Source organism: Jaculus jaculus, chromosome X (assembly GCF_020740685.1).
Source record: "Jaculus jaculus isolate mJacJac1 chromosome X, mJacJac1.mat.Y.cur, whole genome shotgun sequence".
Classification (NCBI taxonomy): Eukaryota; Metazoa; Chordata; class Mammalia; order Rodentia; family Dipodidae; genus Jaculus; species Jaculus jaculus.
In genome coordinates, this window is record NC_059125.1 from 97665437 (window position 1) to 97684088 (window position 18652).

At 40.4% G+C, this 18652-nt stretch overlaps 1 protein-coding gene and 2 pseudogenes across 9 annotated transcripts in view; all 3 read right to left on the reverse strand.

Moving 5' to 3' along the window:
• The window catches only part of LOC101611685, a 57534-nt pseudogene extending 53794 nt beyond the window's left edge, over positions 1-3740 (reverse strand).
• LOC101611396 (E3 ubiquitin-protein ligase RNF14-like) overlaps positions 2028-18652 on the reverse strand; it is a 53665-nt gene continuing 37040 nt past the window's right edge. For all 9 annotated transcript variants that reach the window (XM_045140207.1, XM_045140204.1, XM_045140200.1 and 6 more), the window contains 2 exons: positions 5943-6086; positions 2028-4750 (listed from right to left, as the gene is read on the reverse strand). In XM_045140207.1, coding sequence (XP_044996142.1) covers positions 3341-4750; positions 5943-6014 — 1482 coding nt within the window. In that variant the 5' untranslated portion in view covers positions 6015-6086 and the 3' untranslated portion in view covers positions 2028-3340. The remainder of the gene's footprint in view (positions 4751-5942; positions 6087-18652) is intronic.
• LOC123456558 lies at positions 6127-7314 on the reverse strand (annotated as a pseudogene).

The following is an 18652-nucleotide window of genomic DNA, read 5'->3' on the forward strand; positions in this document are numbered from 1 at the left end:
CAGAAGGAGCCAGAGTTCAATGTCATTCTCCACTACACAGAGCTCAATGCCAGTCTGGAGTATATGAGATGAAAGAAAAAAGAAAATAGAGTAAAGAAAGGAAAGAGGGAGAGACAGAGGGAAGAAGGAAAGGAAGGAAGACAAGCATAAGAAAGAGAAAGAGGGAAAAACAAGAGACTCAATATATGTTCACATGGCCAAAGAACTAGCAAGAAATACAACAAGGATTTCAGAAAATAAAATGGAACTACAAAATGACCCAGTTAAATCACATCCAGACATTTACTTCCACTATAACGTCCCATAGAGTTACTTACACATGCATGTTCACTGCTGATCTATGCACAATACCTAGGCAAACGAATCCGCCTAGATGTCCATCAACTAATAAATGAACAAAGAAAATATAACATATATACACAATGGAATTTGACACAGCTCTAAAGAGAAATAAAATTTGCTCCATTTTAAATTTTAAAATCATTTTTATTTTTAACATTAAACATCCTCAATGACAGTATAGAAAAGTACTCCTTTTGACAGTCATATGTGATTATTCAGTTTTCAAACTAGTTGTAAAACAGAACATGCTCACAAATTGAATATCTCTGTCTTTTTTTTCAAAAACACCCACCAAGTAGCTATCAAGCTACTCACCAACCCAAGAGGAAACACAACTGTCCAAGAGCTGACAAAACCTAGAAATAAAAATCTGGATGTCATGCTAAATAACCACCCAAAACACTGCTGCAGAAAAGGGGGGACATTAAGGGGTTAGAGAGAGGTGTCAGCAGTTGAGTATACTTACTGCCCAATTGTAAGAGCCAGAAGGCTTGAGACTGCCAGAATCTGAACCTCCAGATCCCAATTACATGTATGGATATGGCTATGTATACCTATAACCCCAGTTCTAGAAGTGAACAGAAAACTAAGAATCTAGGCCAAGTTATAGAAACTCCAGTTCAAAAGAAGATCATGAAGAAGTATGATGGTGGACACCTGAAAGTTTTACCCCAGCTACTTTAGGCAAGCATTTAGAGAGCAACAAAATACTAGACTCATTACCACATCTCTCCCCAATCCCTCTCTGTCTCACACACACACACAATATAAAACAGGTTTGCTAAAAATGGGGGTGGGGTAAGAGGGACAAATTCCCAAAGGGAATGACAGAAGACCTTAAGAATTCAAGAAGTTTAAGACTACAACAAAAATGAGGTATATAGCTTCAAAGGAACATTCAATGGCACTGACAGTATGTCTGAACAGTTAAAGGTTCTTGATTGTAAAACCCGCCAGCTGGGGTTTCTAATCCCCAAACACCCACATAAACCAGATGCAAAAAGTGGTGCAGGCATCTTGTGTTGGATTGCAATGGTAAGAGGCCCTGGCACTTGCACAAATATGTACACTCACACGCAAATTAAATAAATAACTTAAAAAAATAAACAAACAAATATTCAGCTTAGGAACATACTAGGATTTCTCCTAACCCAGCACCAAATAAAAACATGTGTTTCTGGAATTAACTCTAAAACTATGCAAACTATGCATGTCAACAGAAGGTGTGATGAGGTAAAGGGAAAAAGTGTAGAACAAACGGGGGTAAAGACAAGTTTGAGTCAAAGCTCCACTCCCCAGGAAAGTGTCAAAACAAACTCTACTGAGCCAGAATCACTGAATTCTAGATTCAGCTCAAACTATACAGAACACTCATAAACATCAAGGGACCCACGGGATCACAAATATATCACTTCAAATATATATATTGGTTTTATGAGGTAGTGTCTCACTCTAGCCCAGGATGACATGCACACTACACAAAAATATTTCTTATTAGGCTCTGAAAACCAAATGAAACTGACATTAGAACACCCAGTCACAAAGTAGAAGTTTCTCGACAAAGAGAACTAACAACAAAAATTTAGGTTGGGGGCTAGAGAGATGGCTTAGCAGTTAAGGCATTTGCTGGCAAAGCCAAAGGCCCCAGGTTCAATACCCAGAACCCATGTAAGCCAGAGGCACAAGGGAGCGCATGTGTCAGGAGTTTGTTTGCAGTGGCTGAAAGGCCTAACAGGCCCATTCTCTTTCTCTCTCCCCCTCCCTCTCGCTCTCTAATAAATAAATTTAAATAAGGAAAAAAATTAGGTTGGAAGGAATGTGAACAACATGGAGTGAATGAGATCAGGCTCCCAGCACAATTTTAGTAAAGATTCAACTCACTACAACTCCAACAGAACATCTCCAAGGATTCTTGGACAAAGCTTTTTATATTTAACTGGACACTGAGTTTTACTAAAGATTGAATAAGAGAATATTCAACTGTTCAAAGATTTGGGAATATTATAATATTTTCTATTCTATAGATTCCAATGGCTGAATCCTTGCCTCATAAGTTTATATGAAGTGGAAAAAATGTATGAGTTTTCTGATCAGTAGTGCAACATGAACAAAAACAAAAACAAAAACTTTTTTTAAACACATTCAGACTAAGAATATACAATGATTTCTCATATGACAGCAGCAAATGAAAGAGTTTGTCTATGGAATTAAGTCTAAAACTGTGCTTGTCAACAGAAGGTGTGAAGGAGGTAAAAGGAGAAAATGCAGAACAAACAGGAACAAAGACAAGCTGGAGTCAAAGCTCCACTCCCCAGGAAAGCACAACAGCAAACTCTTCTGAGCCACAATCACTAAAATCTAGATTTAGCTCAAAACCGAAAAATCAGGCAGAACATCAAGTGACCCATAGGGTCAAAAATATTATACATCAAAAACATCTTAAGTATTAAACATATCAATTCTGAAAACCAAATCAAAATGACACTGGGACACAGTCACAGAGTAAAAACGTCTCTCCAAAGAGAACCAACAGCAGAACTTTAGGTTGGAAGGAATGTGAACAACATGTAGTGAATGAGAGCAGACTCCCACTACAATTTTAATAAGGCCTTGACTCACTCCAGCTCCTTAAGAATGTCTCCAAGGGATTGTTCTTGGACCCACTTTTGTAAATTTAACCAGACCCTAAGTTTTAGCTAAAGATTGATGAAGAAAATATTTATTCAAAGATTTGGATATATTACAATATTCTCTATTCTATAGTTTTCAGTGTCTGAACTTGGTCTTGTAATTGTATGTGATGTGGAAAAGTGTGTGAATGTGTCTTATCAGTAGTGTCACCAGGAAATATAAACCTGTTCCTCCTTGTCTTCTACACAGGAAGAGTGAATGCATGGTGCCCTCATTGTCTTGCAAGGTTTCTTTGTGCACTTGTTTAATGAAACATTCCACTTCCCTATCATGAGCAAAAGTTAACTAGTGATCAGTTTCATCCACGCTAATTATCATCCTCAAAAACCATACCCTGGAACAATCTGCTAAAGCATGGAGAACTAGGATCAGTGAAATGTTTGTAAGGGTTTGCTCGAGAGAGAGATCCCATGCAGATCCAGCAGAAATAATGTTTACAGCCAGGACATAACATCTTGTTACATCCATCTGACTTCTGTATAGGAGTCCCGCAAGAAGGGCAGCTCTTTGAGTTATTATCCAGCCACGTTTTACTTCTCATCTCTTCCAAGGCCTTCTGAATCACTCTCTTACCATACCTCTGTTCCAATAATCTTTTATTGGCCTCATCTGCTTGCAGGTATTCTTTGCGTAACTCTTTTAATTTGTCTGCATCTACCTTACATGGAGCCATCGCATGGTAGGTCAATCTGCACAAGGTACAGAAGGCAAAACTGCAACTGGGGCAGATGCCCATGGTACAGCCAGGCTCTTGCATCACAGGCAGCTGGCAGCACGGGCGGGGGCAGTACACGACATCTGGCATCATATCCAAGGTAGACTGGAGGAGAAGGCGGTCGTAACGGGCGAATGACTCTGCTTCCACCAGCTCCTTGACCTGACCAGGAGTGGCCACTGAAGGACACTTGGGTTCTGGGCAGTTGAGGCTTTGAACTTGGCCATCTCTGATCTGGATTTCAAAATAGTCCTTCAGGCAGGCTCTACAATACACGTGTTTGCAATCCAAGAAGCACATGCATTTGCTACCCAGCTTCTCACAAAAGCAGATATTGCACAGGAACAATTTACTATTAAAGCATTTTGTCTGCTGAGCTTGGTCAAAGTCCAAGATGTTCTGGATCAGACTTGACAATGACTCCACATCCTGCACAGCCCTCTCATCTACAGCCTCCTCTTGCTCAACATCAGATCCAGCAGCTCCTCCTAAATCCAGCTCTGTGTTGGAAGAGGCTTCAGCCACCCTTCTCTGGACTTTGTTCTGAGACCCCATCTTGAGCTCAAAAGGAGAGACGATATTCAGGTACTCGAGGGTCTCCGTCTTAAGAAACTGCAGCCATGAGAACAGCACCACACTGCCTCGGTGTTCTTCCCATAGGTTGTCTAAGTGCTGGCAGAGAGCAGAGAGCTGAGCTGGTGACAGCCATTTGCTAGTAAGTGTGAAGGAAGGTGGAGAGGAGGATGGGTAATCTGGGGGCAGTTCAAAGTTCAGCACAAGCGGTGGCAGATAGCAAATGGTGTGTTCAAAATCTCTCCCAAGGGCAGGGCACTCATTTGAACTATTGCTCACAAATACCTTGAAATTTTGTGGCAAATCCAAGTAGATCCTGGTTTCTCCACCTTGGACAGACTCTGCTTTTCTGAACTCATCTGCATCATAAATACTCTCCAGGACCAGCAACTCATCCTCCTGAGCTTCTCGATCTTCAGCAGACATTTTCTGTGAATAACAAACGGAAGATACAATATTAACACTGCAGTCTTTATTTCAGTTCCATTTAGAATTTGTGCACATCCCATTTATTCTCCAGCAACTTGAGCTGAGATGACTGAAGCTGGAATAAGACACCAATGTGTGTGATTCATATTTAGACATGATAGAAACCCTGCCATCAACAACCAGGAACAGCTGGAGCCCAGCACTAGGAACACAGCATGCTGGGAGAATATGGGGCATGGGTCTGTCCAGGGCACCCAGGAGAGCAGGAAATTGACCTTCTTCCTTCTTTGGAGCTTCAGAAACATCAGAGGCCAGAGTTTGGCAGCCTTGTCCTGGGTTTGGAAACCTGGTGTACATTAAACCTGGCACACACTAAGCAGATCCAGTCAGGCCTCCACTCCATGCCTCCTGGTGCTCATCACCTTCTCTTTTTTTTTTTCAATATATTTTATTTATTTGAGAGAGAGAAAGAGAGAATGGGCACACCAGGGCCTCCAGCCAGTATAAATGGACTCCAGATGCATTTACACCCTTGTGCATCTGGCTTACGTCGGTGCTGGAGAATCAAACCAGGGTTTTGCAAGCAAACAACTGAACTGCTAAGACATCTCTCCAGCCTGCATCATCTTTTCTTATAAAAAAGATACTGAAGCTGGGCATGGTGGCACATACTTTTAGGCCCAGCACCTGAGAGGCAGAGGTAGAAATATTGCTATGAGTTCAAGGCCACCCTGAGACTACAATGCGAATTCCGGGTCAGCCTGGGCTAGAACAAGATATTACCTTGAAAAAGTAAAACAAGAAGTCTATACTGAGCCAGGCCTGGGGGCACTCACCTTTAATCCCAGTCCCTGGGAGTCAGAGGTAAAAAGTTTGCTATGAGTTAAGGGCCACCCTGAGACTACCAAGTGAATTCCAGGTCAGCCTGGGCTAGAGGGAGATCCTACTTCAAAAATAAAAACAAACCAACAACAACAAAAAAAAGAAAGAAAAGGAAGATAATAAAATTTATTGAAGGCCAGGTGGATAACCATAAGTACCATTCTACTGCCTGGGAGTTGGAAGCGGTAGGATCAGGAGTTCAATGTCACCTCTAATGCATATTGAATTTGACACCAGGCTGGGCAAAACCAGACTCTTTCAAAAAGAAAAATATCACGGGGCTAGAGGGATGACTTATTAAGGCACTTACCTGCAAAGCCAAAGGTCCCAGATATGATTCTGCTGGACCGAAATAAGCAGATGCACAAGAGGAGGGGTGCATGTGTCTGGAGTTCGTTGTAGAGGCTAGAGGCTCTGGTGCACCCGTTCTCTCTCCTTCCCTCTCTCCCTTTTTCTGTCAAATAAATAACAATCAAAAAATAAAAAAACACTGACTGAGAAGGAAGACAAATGCCTCTAGTAGTGTTCTCAGAATGCTCAGGATTTGAAATGTCAGAATGAGTCACACAATAGTCATGTTCCATAAATGAAAACAGGATCCCAATGGGGACTGTTCACCTGGTGCATGGTTACTTCATGGGGAGGAAGGGTGCAGTCTACTGCATTTGATAGTGTGGTTTGAGAATGAAAACAGAGCCCCTCAGTCAGGGTATGCAGTGCCTAAAGCTCTTGCTGTTCATCAGTTCTCCACAGGTTGATGTGCACTGCCCGAGAGAAAGGCGGCCAGACATGCATCCTTCTCATGCGGCATGGCCACCACAACCTCAAACTGCCAAATCAGAAGTCAACCACAAAGCCCTCCAGTTTTATACCCTGAATAAGGTATATAAGACTAGAAATGGAGTAGTTCACGCTAAAAAAGTATTACAGGTAACAGAATGCTTATATAAACTAGACTGCTTTTGACACCTGTAAGAAAATTGTATAGATGGCAATTGGGAAGGAAAAAAAAGATTGTTCCTATCTGTCAGCAAAACCGTTGAGCTATACTCAGCTGAAGTCCTCATCAGGATTCTGTTGATCCAGTAGACGGACATGTGTGAATGGGAAGTGACCTCGTTTGCCATTACACTCCCCTTCCCACTGACCACTCACATTAATCTTTGTAACCTTTACCAGCTCACCGACCTCCAAAGCCAAGGCTGTCTTGTCGTAGGCATTAGGGACTCGCTTCTGGATAACCCTGGCATAAATGGGCCCATTCTGGAGGTTAGGGAGCGGAGTGTTGACGCTGGGTTGGGCATAGGGCCCAGGCTCCCGCCCACCCAGTGGCTGTGGGTGGGAACCCTCCTGGTTACTTCCAATCAGAGCCCATACTGAGGCGGGGGCAGGTCTATACTTCTCCAGTAAGGGACTGGAATCATCCCCCTCTTTCCTTCGCTGTCCTCTGCATTCCACCACTGCTCTTCAGGCTTATCCCAGATTTTCAGGATGTCTCCTTTCTTAAAGGGAAGATCTTCTTCATCATTCCCATTAAAGTCAAAGAGGGCTCGGACATATTCTGTCTCCTCCTGCCTGAGAATCACTCCACCCTGCCTAGATCTGGAAACCGGTTCTATCAATGTTGTAGTGTCCAAATAGTGTATTTTGTAGAATTCCAGTAAAGCAGGCAATGAATCAAAATAAATAAATAAATAAATAATAAAAATAAAAAAAAAAAACAGGGCCAGGTGTGGTGGCACATGCCTTTAAACCCACCACTTGGGAGGCAGAGGTAGGAGGATCGCCGTGAGTTTGAAGCCACCCTGAGACTCCATATTGAATCCCAGGTCAGCCTGGGATAAAGTGAGACCCTACCTCGAAAAAAACAAAGACAGGGCTGGAGAGATGGTGTGGCAGTTAAGGGAATTGCTTGCAAAGCCTAAGGACCCAGGTTGGTACTCTCCAGATCCCACATTAGCCAGACACACAAACGTGAGGCAAGTGCAAGGTTGCACATGGCTACTAGGTGGTCCAAGAATCCGGAGTTCATTTGCACTAGCAAGAAGCCCTGGTGTACCCATTCTCTCCCCCCTCCTTCTCTTCCTCTCTCCCTCTAATAAACCAATAAAAAACCTGAAAAAAATAAAATAGATAAACAGAACTAAGATATCAGCTAATAAAATAAAATAGGGCTAGCATAGTTACACTGCTCCTAAGCATACAAAGTCACTTTATTTCATGACAGTGATACTTGCACAACCACGTTCACTATTGCTCTATTGCTTTATTCACAATAGCTTGGAAACAGAATAAATGAAGATACACATCAAATGCTGAATGGATAACAAAACTGCAGTACATATATAAATGAATTTTGACTCTACTGTAAATATAAATAAAATTTTGGCATTTTAAGTTAATTTTATGGTACCTGAAAATAGTGTACTAAGTGCCATACCAGAGGCTTAAAGAGGCCAATACTGCATGTTCTTTCTCATACAACGGTACTACTTTCAAATTTTTTGATTCATGTGTTTAAGTTGGAGTGTATGTAGAAGCTAGGAAGCTAGAAAGCTGCTACAAAGGGATGGAGCATCTGGTGGTGAATAAGAGGCCATAATTATAGTTAGGGATATTGGAACAAATGTGATATAAAATAGGAGGAGGCATACTGGGCATTGAAATACTAAAGAGAGATTGGGGGATGGCAAACAGGAAGTTATGGGGTAATATGGGGAACATAACCACAACTGAGGATATATGAAAAAAGACATATAGAACCAAATGTTTTGTAAACTAATTAAAATCTATTATGAGGTGCCATCAGAATAACAGCAGATTACTCAACACAAACTTTAAATGCAAGAAAGCCTTGGAATGATGTATTCCAAGTTCTGAAAGATAACAAATGTCCACCAAGGTTACTTTATTCTGCAAAGCTATGTATCCAAATTGATGGAGAAATAAGGACATTCCACAACAAGAACAGGCTAAAGGAATTAATGGCAACTAAGCCAGCTCTACAGAAAATACTTGAAGGAATCCTTCATGCTGAATAGAAAACAAAGCACACACAGGAGGAAACAGGAAAAATAAACCACACTCAAATAACAGTTAAAACAAAAGAATGAAGGGAAACAGGAAGATAAACACATACCTTTCAATAATAACTCTTATTATCAATGGCCTCAATGCCACAACCCAAAAAAGGCACAGGTTTGCAGACTGGACTAAAAGGGAGGCTCCTCCTGTTAGTTGCCTCCAGGGAACTCATCTCTCAATAAAAGATAAACACTGTCGTCTTAGGGTGAAAAGATAGAAAATGGCATTTTAAGCAAATAGGCCTAGGAAACAAGCAGGGGTTGCTATTCTAATATCAGACAGGATAGGCCTCAAACCAACATTAGTGAGGAAAGAAAAAGAAGGTCACTTCATACTGAATAAAGGAACACTCCAACAGGAGGACATTACAGTCCTAAACATACATGCACCTAACATGGGGGCTCCCAATTTCATCAAACAAACACTATTAAATAGACTTAATATCACAGATAACACCAAAAACAATTGTAGCAGGTGACTTCAATACCACACTCTCATCAATTGACAGGTCATCCTGGCAAAAAATAAACAGACATCTGGATTAAATAATGTCATAGAACAAATGTACCTAACAGATATCTACTGAACATTCTATCCAACTGCTGCAGAATATACATTTTTCTCAGCAGCTCATAGAAAATTTACCAAAACAGACCATATATTAGGACACAAAGCAAAACTTAACAAGTATAGGAAAATTAAAATAATCCTTCATACTCTATCTGACCACAATGGGATTAAACTACAAATCAGCAACAAGAAAAAGTACAAAGCATACAGAAATTCATGGAGACTAAACGGTACACTATTGAATGATGAATAGGTCATTGAAGAAATCAAAAAGGAAATCAATAAATGCACAGAATCAAATGATGATGAAAATACAGCAATACCAAAACCTTTAGGACACAAGCAAAGTAGTCCTAAGAAAGAAACTTACACCTCTAAGTTCCTATATTAAGAAATTAGCCGGGCGTGGTGGCGCACATCCCAGCACTTGGGAGGCAGAGGTAAGAGGATCACCATGAGTTCGAGGCCACCCTGAGACTCCATAATGAATTTCAGGTCAGTTTGGGCTAGAGTGAGACCCTACCTCAAAAAAACAAACAAACAAAAAAAAAGAATTCACTTTAAAAAAATAAATAAATAAATAAAAAAGCCGGGCGTGGTGGCGCACGCCTTTAATCCCAGCACTTGGGAGGCAGAGGTAGGAGGATCGCCGTGAGTTCGAGGCCACCCTGGGACTACATAGTGAATTCCAGGTTAGCCTGGGCTAGAGTGAGACCCTACCTCAAAAAAAAAAAAAAAAAGAAATTAGAAAGTTCAAAAGTAAACAATTTACTGGTTCACCTTAAGGGTTGGGAAAAAGAAGAACAAGGCGAACCAAAAATCAGTAGTCAGGAAGAAATAATAAAGTTTAGGGGAGAAATTAATGAAACCAAAAAGACAATCCAAAGAATCAATAAAACAAAGAGTCGGTACTTTGAAAGGATAAAGAAGATTGATAAACCCTTAGCAAATCTGATCAGAAGAAGAGACATATATTAATAAAATTAGAGATGAAAGAGGCACCATTACAACAGATACCACAGAAATGCAAAAAATCATAAGGACATTCTCTCTCTCTCTTTTTTTTTTTTTTTTTTTTTTTGGTTTTTCGAGGTAGGGTCTCACTCTGGTCCAGGCTGATCTGGAATTAACTATGTAAACTCAGGGTGGCCTCAAATTCATGACAATCCTCCTACCTCTGCCTCCTGAGTGCTGGGATTAAAGGCATGAGCCACCACATCCGGCTCCATAAGGACATTCTTGTAGATTATATACACATCTAAGATTGAAAATCTGAAAGAATGGATGATTTCCTTGATTCCTATGACCTACCAAAATTAAATCAAGATGAGATAAACCATTTAAATAGTCCTATAACAAGTATGGAATTATAAAATGTCTTCCAGGGCTGGAGGGATAGTTTAGCAGTTAAGCCATTTGCCTGCAAAGCCAAAGGACCCAGGACCCACGTTACCCAGATGCACAAGGAGGTGTATGCATCTGGAGTTCATCTGCAGGGGCTGGAGGCCCTGGCACACCCATTCTCTCCCCCCACTTCTCTGTCAAATAAATAAATAAATAAAAGTATAGTTTTTAAAAAGTCTTCTAGCTAAAAAATGTCCAGGTCCAGAAGGACTCACTAGTGAATTTTAACAGACCTTCATGGAAGAACTAACACCACTGCTTCAAAAACATTTCCACAAGACAGAAAAGGAAGGAATTCTACTGAACTCCTACGAAGCCAGCATCACTCTAATACCAAAATCAGACAAAGACAGAAAACTAAATTACAAACCATTCTCCCTCATGAACATAGATGCAAAAATTCTGAACAAACTATTGGCAAACAGAATACAAGAATATAAAAAATAAATAAACAAATAAAAGAATATATCAGAAACATTATTCACCCGATTAATAAGCTTTATCCCAGAGATGCAGGGATGGTTCAACATATGCAAATTGATAAGTGTAATACACTATATAAATGGACTGAAAGATAAAAATCACATGATCATCTCAATAGATGAAGAAAAGGCATTTGACAAAATCCAACATCCCTTCATAGTATAAGTCCTATGGAAACTAGGAAAAGAAGGAACATATCTCAACATAATAAAAGCTATTTATGCCAAACCTACAGCCAACAAAATATTAAATGGGGAAAAACTTGAAGCTTTTCCACTAAATTCAGGAACAAAACAAGGGCGTCCATTGTCCCCACTTTTATTTAATATAGTGGAAGTCCTAGCTATAGCAATAAAGCAAGAAACACTCATAAAAGTGATACAAATTGGAACTGAAGAGATCAAATTATCATTATTTGCAGATTATATGATTCTATATATAAAGGACCCTAAAGATACTCCCAGCAAACTGTTAGAGCTGATAAATACTTTAAGCAACATAGCAGAATATAAAATAAACACACAGGAACCAGTGCCTCTCCTATATACTAACAAACAAACATGCAGAGGATGAAATCAGGGAATCTCTCCCATTCACAACTGCCTCAAAATAAATAAATAAATAAATAAATCGCCTTGCAATAAACCTAACCAAGGAAGGGAAGGATCTCTACTATGAGTTGTTAAAACACTCAAGCGAGAAATTATAGAAGACACTAGGAAATGGAAAGACATCCCATGTGCTTGGATTGGAAGACTCAATATTGTGAAAATGTCAATGTTACCAAAAGCATTCTACACATTTAATGCAATCCCCATTAAAATTTCAATGGCATTCTTCACAGAAATAGAAAAAATATCCTAAAATTAATTTGGCAGCACACACACACACACACACACACACACACACACACACACACAAAATCCCTCAAATAGCCAAAACAACTTTGAGCAACAAAAATAAGGCTGGTGGAATCACCATACCTATTTTAAGCTATATTACAAAGCCAAAGTAACAAAACCAGCATGGTACTGGCACAAAGACAGACAAGTAGATCAATGGAACAGAATAGAGGACACATGTTAATCCAGGAAGCTACAGCCATCTAATTTTTGACAAAAATGTCAAAACTATTCACTGGAGAAAAGAAAGCCTCCTCAACAACTGGTGCTGGGAAAATAGGATTACCTATATGCATAAGGATGAAAATAGATCCTTGTCTTTCTCCATGCACAAGAATAAAATCCAAATGGATTAGGGATATTAATATCAAACCTGAAAGTCTGAAATTACTAGAGGAAAAGGTAGGGTAAACCCTTCAACATATTGCCATAGACAATTACTTTCTGAATATAAACCCAATTGCTCAGAAAATAAAACCACTAATCAACCACTGGGATCTCATGAATTTACAAAGCTTGTATATATAGCAAAGGACACTGTGAATAAAGCAAAGAGACAATGTACAGATTGGGAGAAAATCTTTGCCACTATATATCTAACAGAGAATTAATATCCAGAATATATAAGGAACATACACACACACAAAAAAAAATAACAATAAGAAATCAAATAACCCTATTAAAAAATGGGCCATGGAACTAAAAAGAGGGTTCTCAAAGGAAGAAATACAGATGGCATATAAGCATGTAATAAAGTGTTCTACATCCTTAGCCATCAGGGAAATGCAAATTAAAACTAGTTTGAAATTCCATCTCAATCCAATCAGAATGCCTACTATCAAGAAAACAAATGAGGGATGGAGAGATGGCTTAGCGGTTAAGCGCTTGCCTGTGAAGCCTAAGGACCCCGGTTCAAGGCTTGATTCCCCAGGACCCACGTTAGCCTGATGCACAAGGGGGCACACGCATCTGGAGTTCGTTTGCAGTGGCTGGAAGCCCTGGCGTGCCCATTCTCTCTCTTGCTCTCTGCCTCTTTCTCTCTCTCTCTCTGTCACTCTCAAATAAATAAAAATAAACAAACAAAAAAAATTTAAAAAAAAGAAAACAAATGACAGATGTTGGCAAGGATGCGGAAAAAAAGGGGAACCCTTGTACGCTGTTGGTGAGACTATAGTCTGGTACAGCCATTGTGGAAATTTGCATGGAAGTGGGTGGATGTGGAAAGGATTATACTAAGTGAGGTAACCTAAACCCAGAAAGCCAAACATCACATATTTTCTCTCATATGTGGATCCTAGCTACAAATGGTTTAGACTTATTTGTAAGCTGGAACCAAAAATCTGTAGCAGAGGCCAGTAAGCTAGAATAAAAGGCAATAATGGAGGAAAGCGAAACACTTTAGTGGATGATAATTGTATATATATAAGTAGAAGAACAGATTACAGGGAATGGAATGACCTAAGTGAGGCCAGCAGAAGAGATTAAGTAAGAGAAGGGTCAATCAAAATTCAAGATATTCTGAATAAGACATATGAAAGCCTACTTCTTCAGATACTGGCACATCCAGAAGCCATAGATTGCTACTATAAAATTTTCAATGCCAGGGATAGGATACCTTCCAGTGAGTTGTTGGCCAGGGAGTTCCCTATTGCCTCCAAAATATTACAGGTTATTGCAAAGGCCCTTGGTTTCCCACAAGTAACAGATGGCAAGTCCCTACTGCTGAAGACTTCACATGCCTGAGTGGCAAAGTCACTGAGAAATCAAGTTGGTGCTGAGCAGAAAACCGTTTCCCTGTAGCCCAGCCAACTGAAAGCTGGAAAAAGCTGCACTGTATGCAGTCTTATGGGAGACAGAAGTCATCAGTGGTGAAAACAGTAGACACTGGAAGCCTCAAGTTTGGTCAGACAGGCCAAATGACTGAATGGGTGCAATACTGGCATATCTGATCTGGGGGAAACCAATTGCTCTCTAATTGGACTGGAGTCCCACTGAATGGGAGGGAATACATGCCTGGTACTGAAAACCTAATCAAAAGCCTATGGCAGGGGATTTCATGAGCCTTAGGGGTATAAAGCCTGTTCTTGTCTGGCAAAGTGATTATATTATTCTCACCAAACTACCCTGAAAGCATTACACTTAATGTTCATATTCATACATTCTCTCAATTTTGGTTAGAGAAACTTCTCTTTTCAGATGGCAGTGACCACTTTTATCCCTACAGAGATTATAGGATTTTTGACAACAAACAATGGAACACTGGGTAACTCTAAAAAAGAAATAAAAGCTGGGTGTGGTGGCACATGCCTTTAATCCCAGCACTTGGGAGGCAGAAGTAGAAGGAATGCCAAGAATCCAAGGCCACCCTGAGACTACATAGTGAATTTCAGGTGAGCCTGGGCTAGAGTGAGACGTTACCTAGAAAAAAAGAAAGAAAGAAAGCCAGCCAGCCAGCCAGCCAGCTAGGTATGGTGGCACAGGCCTTTAATTCCAGCTTTTGAGAGTCAGAGTTAGGTAGATCTCTGTGAGTTCAAGGGCACCCTGAGACTACACAGTGAATTCGAAGTCAGTAATCAAAATCTTGGGCTAGGTAGGTAGATAAGAAGTGTTTATTTGATAGGCCAGACAGCATGTGTTCAACCCCCTCCCATAACCCATTGAAAGATAAGACACAGAAAGTGACCCAAACACTTGCCATTCCTTTGCAGTGGTAAAAGACTCTGAAATGGAAAGATACACAGAGATAAAGAAATAAAAGTTAAAGAGTTTTAAGGAATGCTTTGAAACATTATCTCCCACTAAAAAATGACCATGCTAATACCCATACATTAATGCTACTCTCACTTTTGGTAGAGATCCTTCTCTTTAAAGATGGCAGTCACCTTGGGATGACTCAGAAAGCATCATGTGGGAAGAAGTAACACAGGAGTGCTCAGCATTGCAGTATCTCTATCACAACTTCCAAGGCTCAGGGTCCATTGAAGAGGTGGTGGAAATAATGTAAGAACCAAAGGAACGGTAGGACTCCTTACAACTTGTTCCTCCAGGCAAAAAATGGTCTGGATATCCATGACCTCACAGTGTCTGACACTAGCTACAAAAGACCATCATAACAGGAGGAAAAGATTATGACATCAAAATAAAAAAGAGACTGATTGAAAGAAGGAAAAGATATGGAGAATGGAGTCTCAAAGGGGAAAATGAGGGGAGGGAAGACATTACCATGGGATATTGTTTACAATCATGGAAGTTGTTAATAAAAATTTTAAAAAAATAAATTTAAAAAATGACCATGTTAAAAGCCAGGCATGGTGGCACATGCCTTTAATCCCAGCACTCAGGAGGCAGAGGTAGAAAGATCACCTTGAGTTCAAGGCCATCCTGAGACTACATAGTGAGTTACAGGTCAGCCTGAGCTAGTGAGACCCTACCTCAAAACACCAAAAAAAAAAAAAAAATGACCAAGTTATTTATGATCTCGCAGTGACTCAAACAACCTACACATGACCTATATAATTGGAGGGAAAAATGATGACAAAAATAGAAGAGAGACTAGATGGGAATCAATGGAGGGGATATACAGAGTGGGGAAACAGAGGTTGTAGGAAGGGCTGGAGTACAGCCATACCTCAAAAAAAAAAAAAAAAAACCTGACACCATTCACGGGGAGAAGCATAGGGAACAGAGGACAAAGTAAGGTGGTAGACAGGGATTATGATCAAGGTATATTGTCTACATGTATACAGGTTGTTTTAAAGTTATTAGAATGTTACACAGAAAGAGCCTACACCTGACCTATTACAACAAGACAATCTTATGGTCCCAGGTAGGTTTTCCTACCACATGATGTATCATCCCTTTGTGTTTGTTTCTGCTTGTGCTCTGAGGCATTTGGTACGTGGCAGGCTGCAAGGGATGAGGATGAAGCCTTATTTGCTTGTCCCATGCAGAGTATCAAGTGCACTACCCAAAACACATAAGGAAAGGCACTAGGAGATTTCAAACATGGTTCAACCATTACATCAGAAACTAAGGGCACAAATAGCACCAAAAGATTCATATAGAAGAGGTATGAGTGAGCTCAGTAAGGCTGGCAGGACCTACTGTCAACACGCTTTTATCATCATCTTATCCTCAACTGGTGGCCTCACATCTTCTTTGCATCCTACTTACCACTAGCTGTAAATAAATCCAAGATGCTCCTATCTCTACAGCCACTAGCAGCATAGTGCCACACTGGTGAGAAGTCATCTAGGGTCGCCAGGAGGATGGCCAGCCTTTCACTTCTGCTGGATCCTCACACCCTCACACTCAGGTTCCATGGCCTTTCTCTCTCTACTCCACAGTAGGAGGCTTGTGTTGCCTTCATGGGGTTTGAAGCACTGCAAATCTCTGCCCCATAACCTCTCCTGCAACCTACTGTCCCAAAGCAGTAGCCAGGATAGTGGGTGGACTGCCATGCACGACCACTACCAGAAATCAACCACAAGACCATTACATGAACAAGACACAGTCCATACTAAGTACGTTATAACTAATAAGAAATAAATTTAATAAATAAAGATTGAAATAAATAATTTTTTAAATAGCTGAAGTAGGGAACATTCTTTTGTTTCTTTCTGTGCCAAAACTTTCTGCTTATACCAGACAATTTCTTATAAACTCAATGTTGCTGAAGGTCTCAGGAAACAGGACAAACACAGCAAGCCTCTCACACAAACAGCCTCTAGGCCAATCCAGGCAAAACTCTTTCTTCTTATGGCCAATCCTCCACAGTCTGTAGTTTCATCTGCATTTAGGTTTTCCAACTCTCACCAGAATGGTCCATTAAGCTGTACTCTTCATCCTACATTTCAAATCCTTCCATATTCATCCTTAAAATCACTTCCAAACACCAAAACCACAGTCAAGGTTTTAGGAGGAATGAACCCACTCTTTAATGCCAATTTTCTGTTGTGGTTACCTTCTACTGCTAGGACAAAACATCTGACCAAGGGCAGCTGAAGGAGTAGAGTTGACTTTGGCTTAGAGTCTCAAAGATAAGCTTCATGATGATAGGAAAAAGCATGGCATAATTAAGAGTTTGGACATCACCACTTGCCACAGCAGATGGAAAATGGCAGGAAGAAAATGAGCCATGATCTGACAATGGAGAACTGGCTTATAACAATATAAAGCCTGGCCCCAAGAACACACCTTCTCCAGCAAGCTCTATCTCCCAAGTTGGTACCAGGTGGGGACCAAGCCTTTAAAACACATGAGTTTATGGGGGACAATTGAAACAAGCAACCATACTACTGCATTTTAGGAACATTAGAAAGTGCACCTTCTTATCATGGTCCTGGAAAGAAGCAACCAGAGTGCTCAGTACTATAATATCTCTATCACACCTTCCAAGGCTCAGGGTCAAATGCGGAAGAGGTGGTGGAAAGAAAGTAAGAGCCAAAGGAAGGGTAGGACTCCTTACAATGTGCTTCCCCCAGACACAAAATGGCCCGGATATCCATGACCTCACAGTGCCTGACACTACCAACACAAAACCATCCTAAGAGGAGGAAAAGATCATGACATCAAAATAAAAGAGATACTGATTGAGATGGGGAAGGGATATGATGGAGAATGGAGTTTCAAAGGGGAAAGTGGGGGTGGGAGGGAGAGAGTTACCTTGGTATATTTCTTATAATCATGGAAGTTGTTAATAAAAATTTGAAAAAAAAAAAAAAAAGAAAGTGTACCTTCAAAGAGAAGGACTGCTTACAATGCTATCAAGACACAAAATGGTCTTCATATTCATGACCTAATAGTGGCTGACACTATCTATACAATACCTTCATAATAGGAGAAAAAAAATTATGACATCAAAATAGTAGGGAGACTAATTAGAAAGAAGGGATTCAATGGAGGATTGATTTCAGAGGGGACAATAGGGGTACTAGCAGGAAATTACCATGGTTTATTGACTATATGTAGGAAAATTGTCAATAAAGTTTTAAAAAAAATACTTTTATTTTCAGGTCAAGAGTTCAAACACAGGTCCATGAACATGCCAAGAAAGAGCACTAGATGGAGTTGTATCCACAGCTTACCCTGTTCTACAATCTAGATATGAAATGGGTACTTGGAATAACAATATACACCCACATGTCATTTCAGCATGACAGACAAAATGTCAAATAATGGAACATTACATAAGTTTCAAAAAGAAATTCTTTCATTTGCCAAAACATTGATGAGATGTGTACAAAGTGAAAGTGGCCAGCCCTATATGGCATGACCATTTCTCTATGTTCTCAAAAAGTGTTGAGGACTTCTGGTTAAGATGGCGGCGTAGGTACCACGCCAAAGCAGCCTAGGGGGGAAAAAGATCAAAAAAAACTCAGCAAAATACACACTTTTACTAAAAAGTGAGGTGTATAGGAAACTGAGGCGGCAGAGGAGAAGTAGAAGAGTTATAGAGCATCCAGAGCCTGCACAGGTGGGAAAAGCGGCTCCAGCAGCTCGGCCAACCGCTGCAGCCGCGGCGCACCAGAAAGCTGCCAGACTCTCGGCTTGAGCCGCAGGAAAAGCCAGGTGCGGG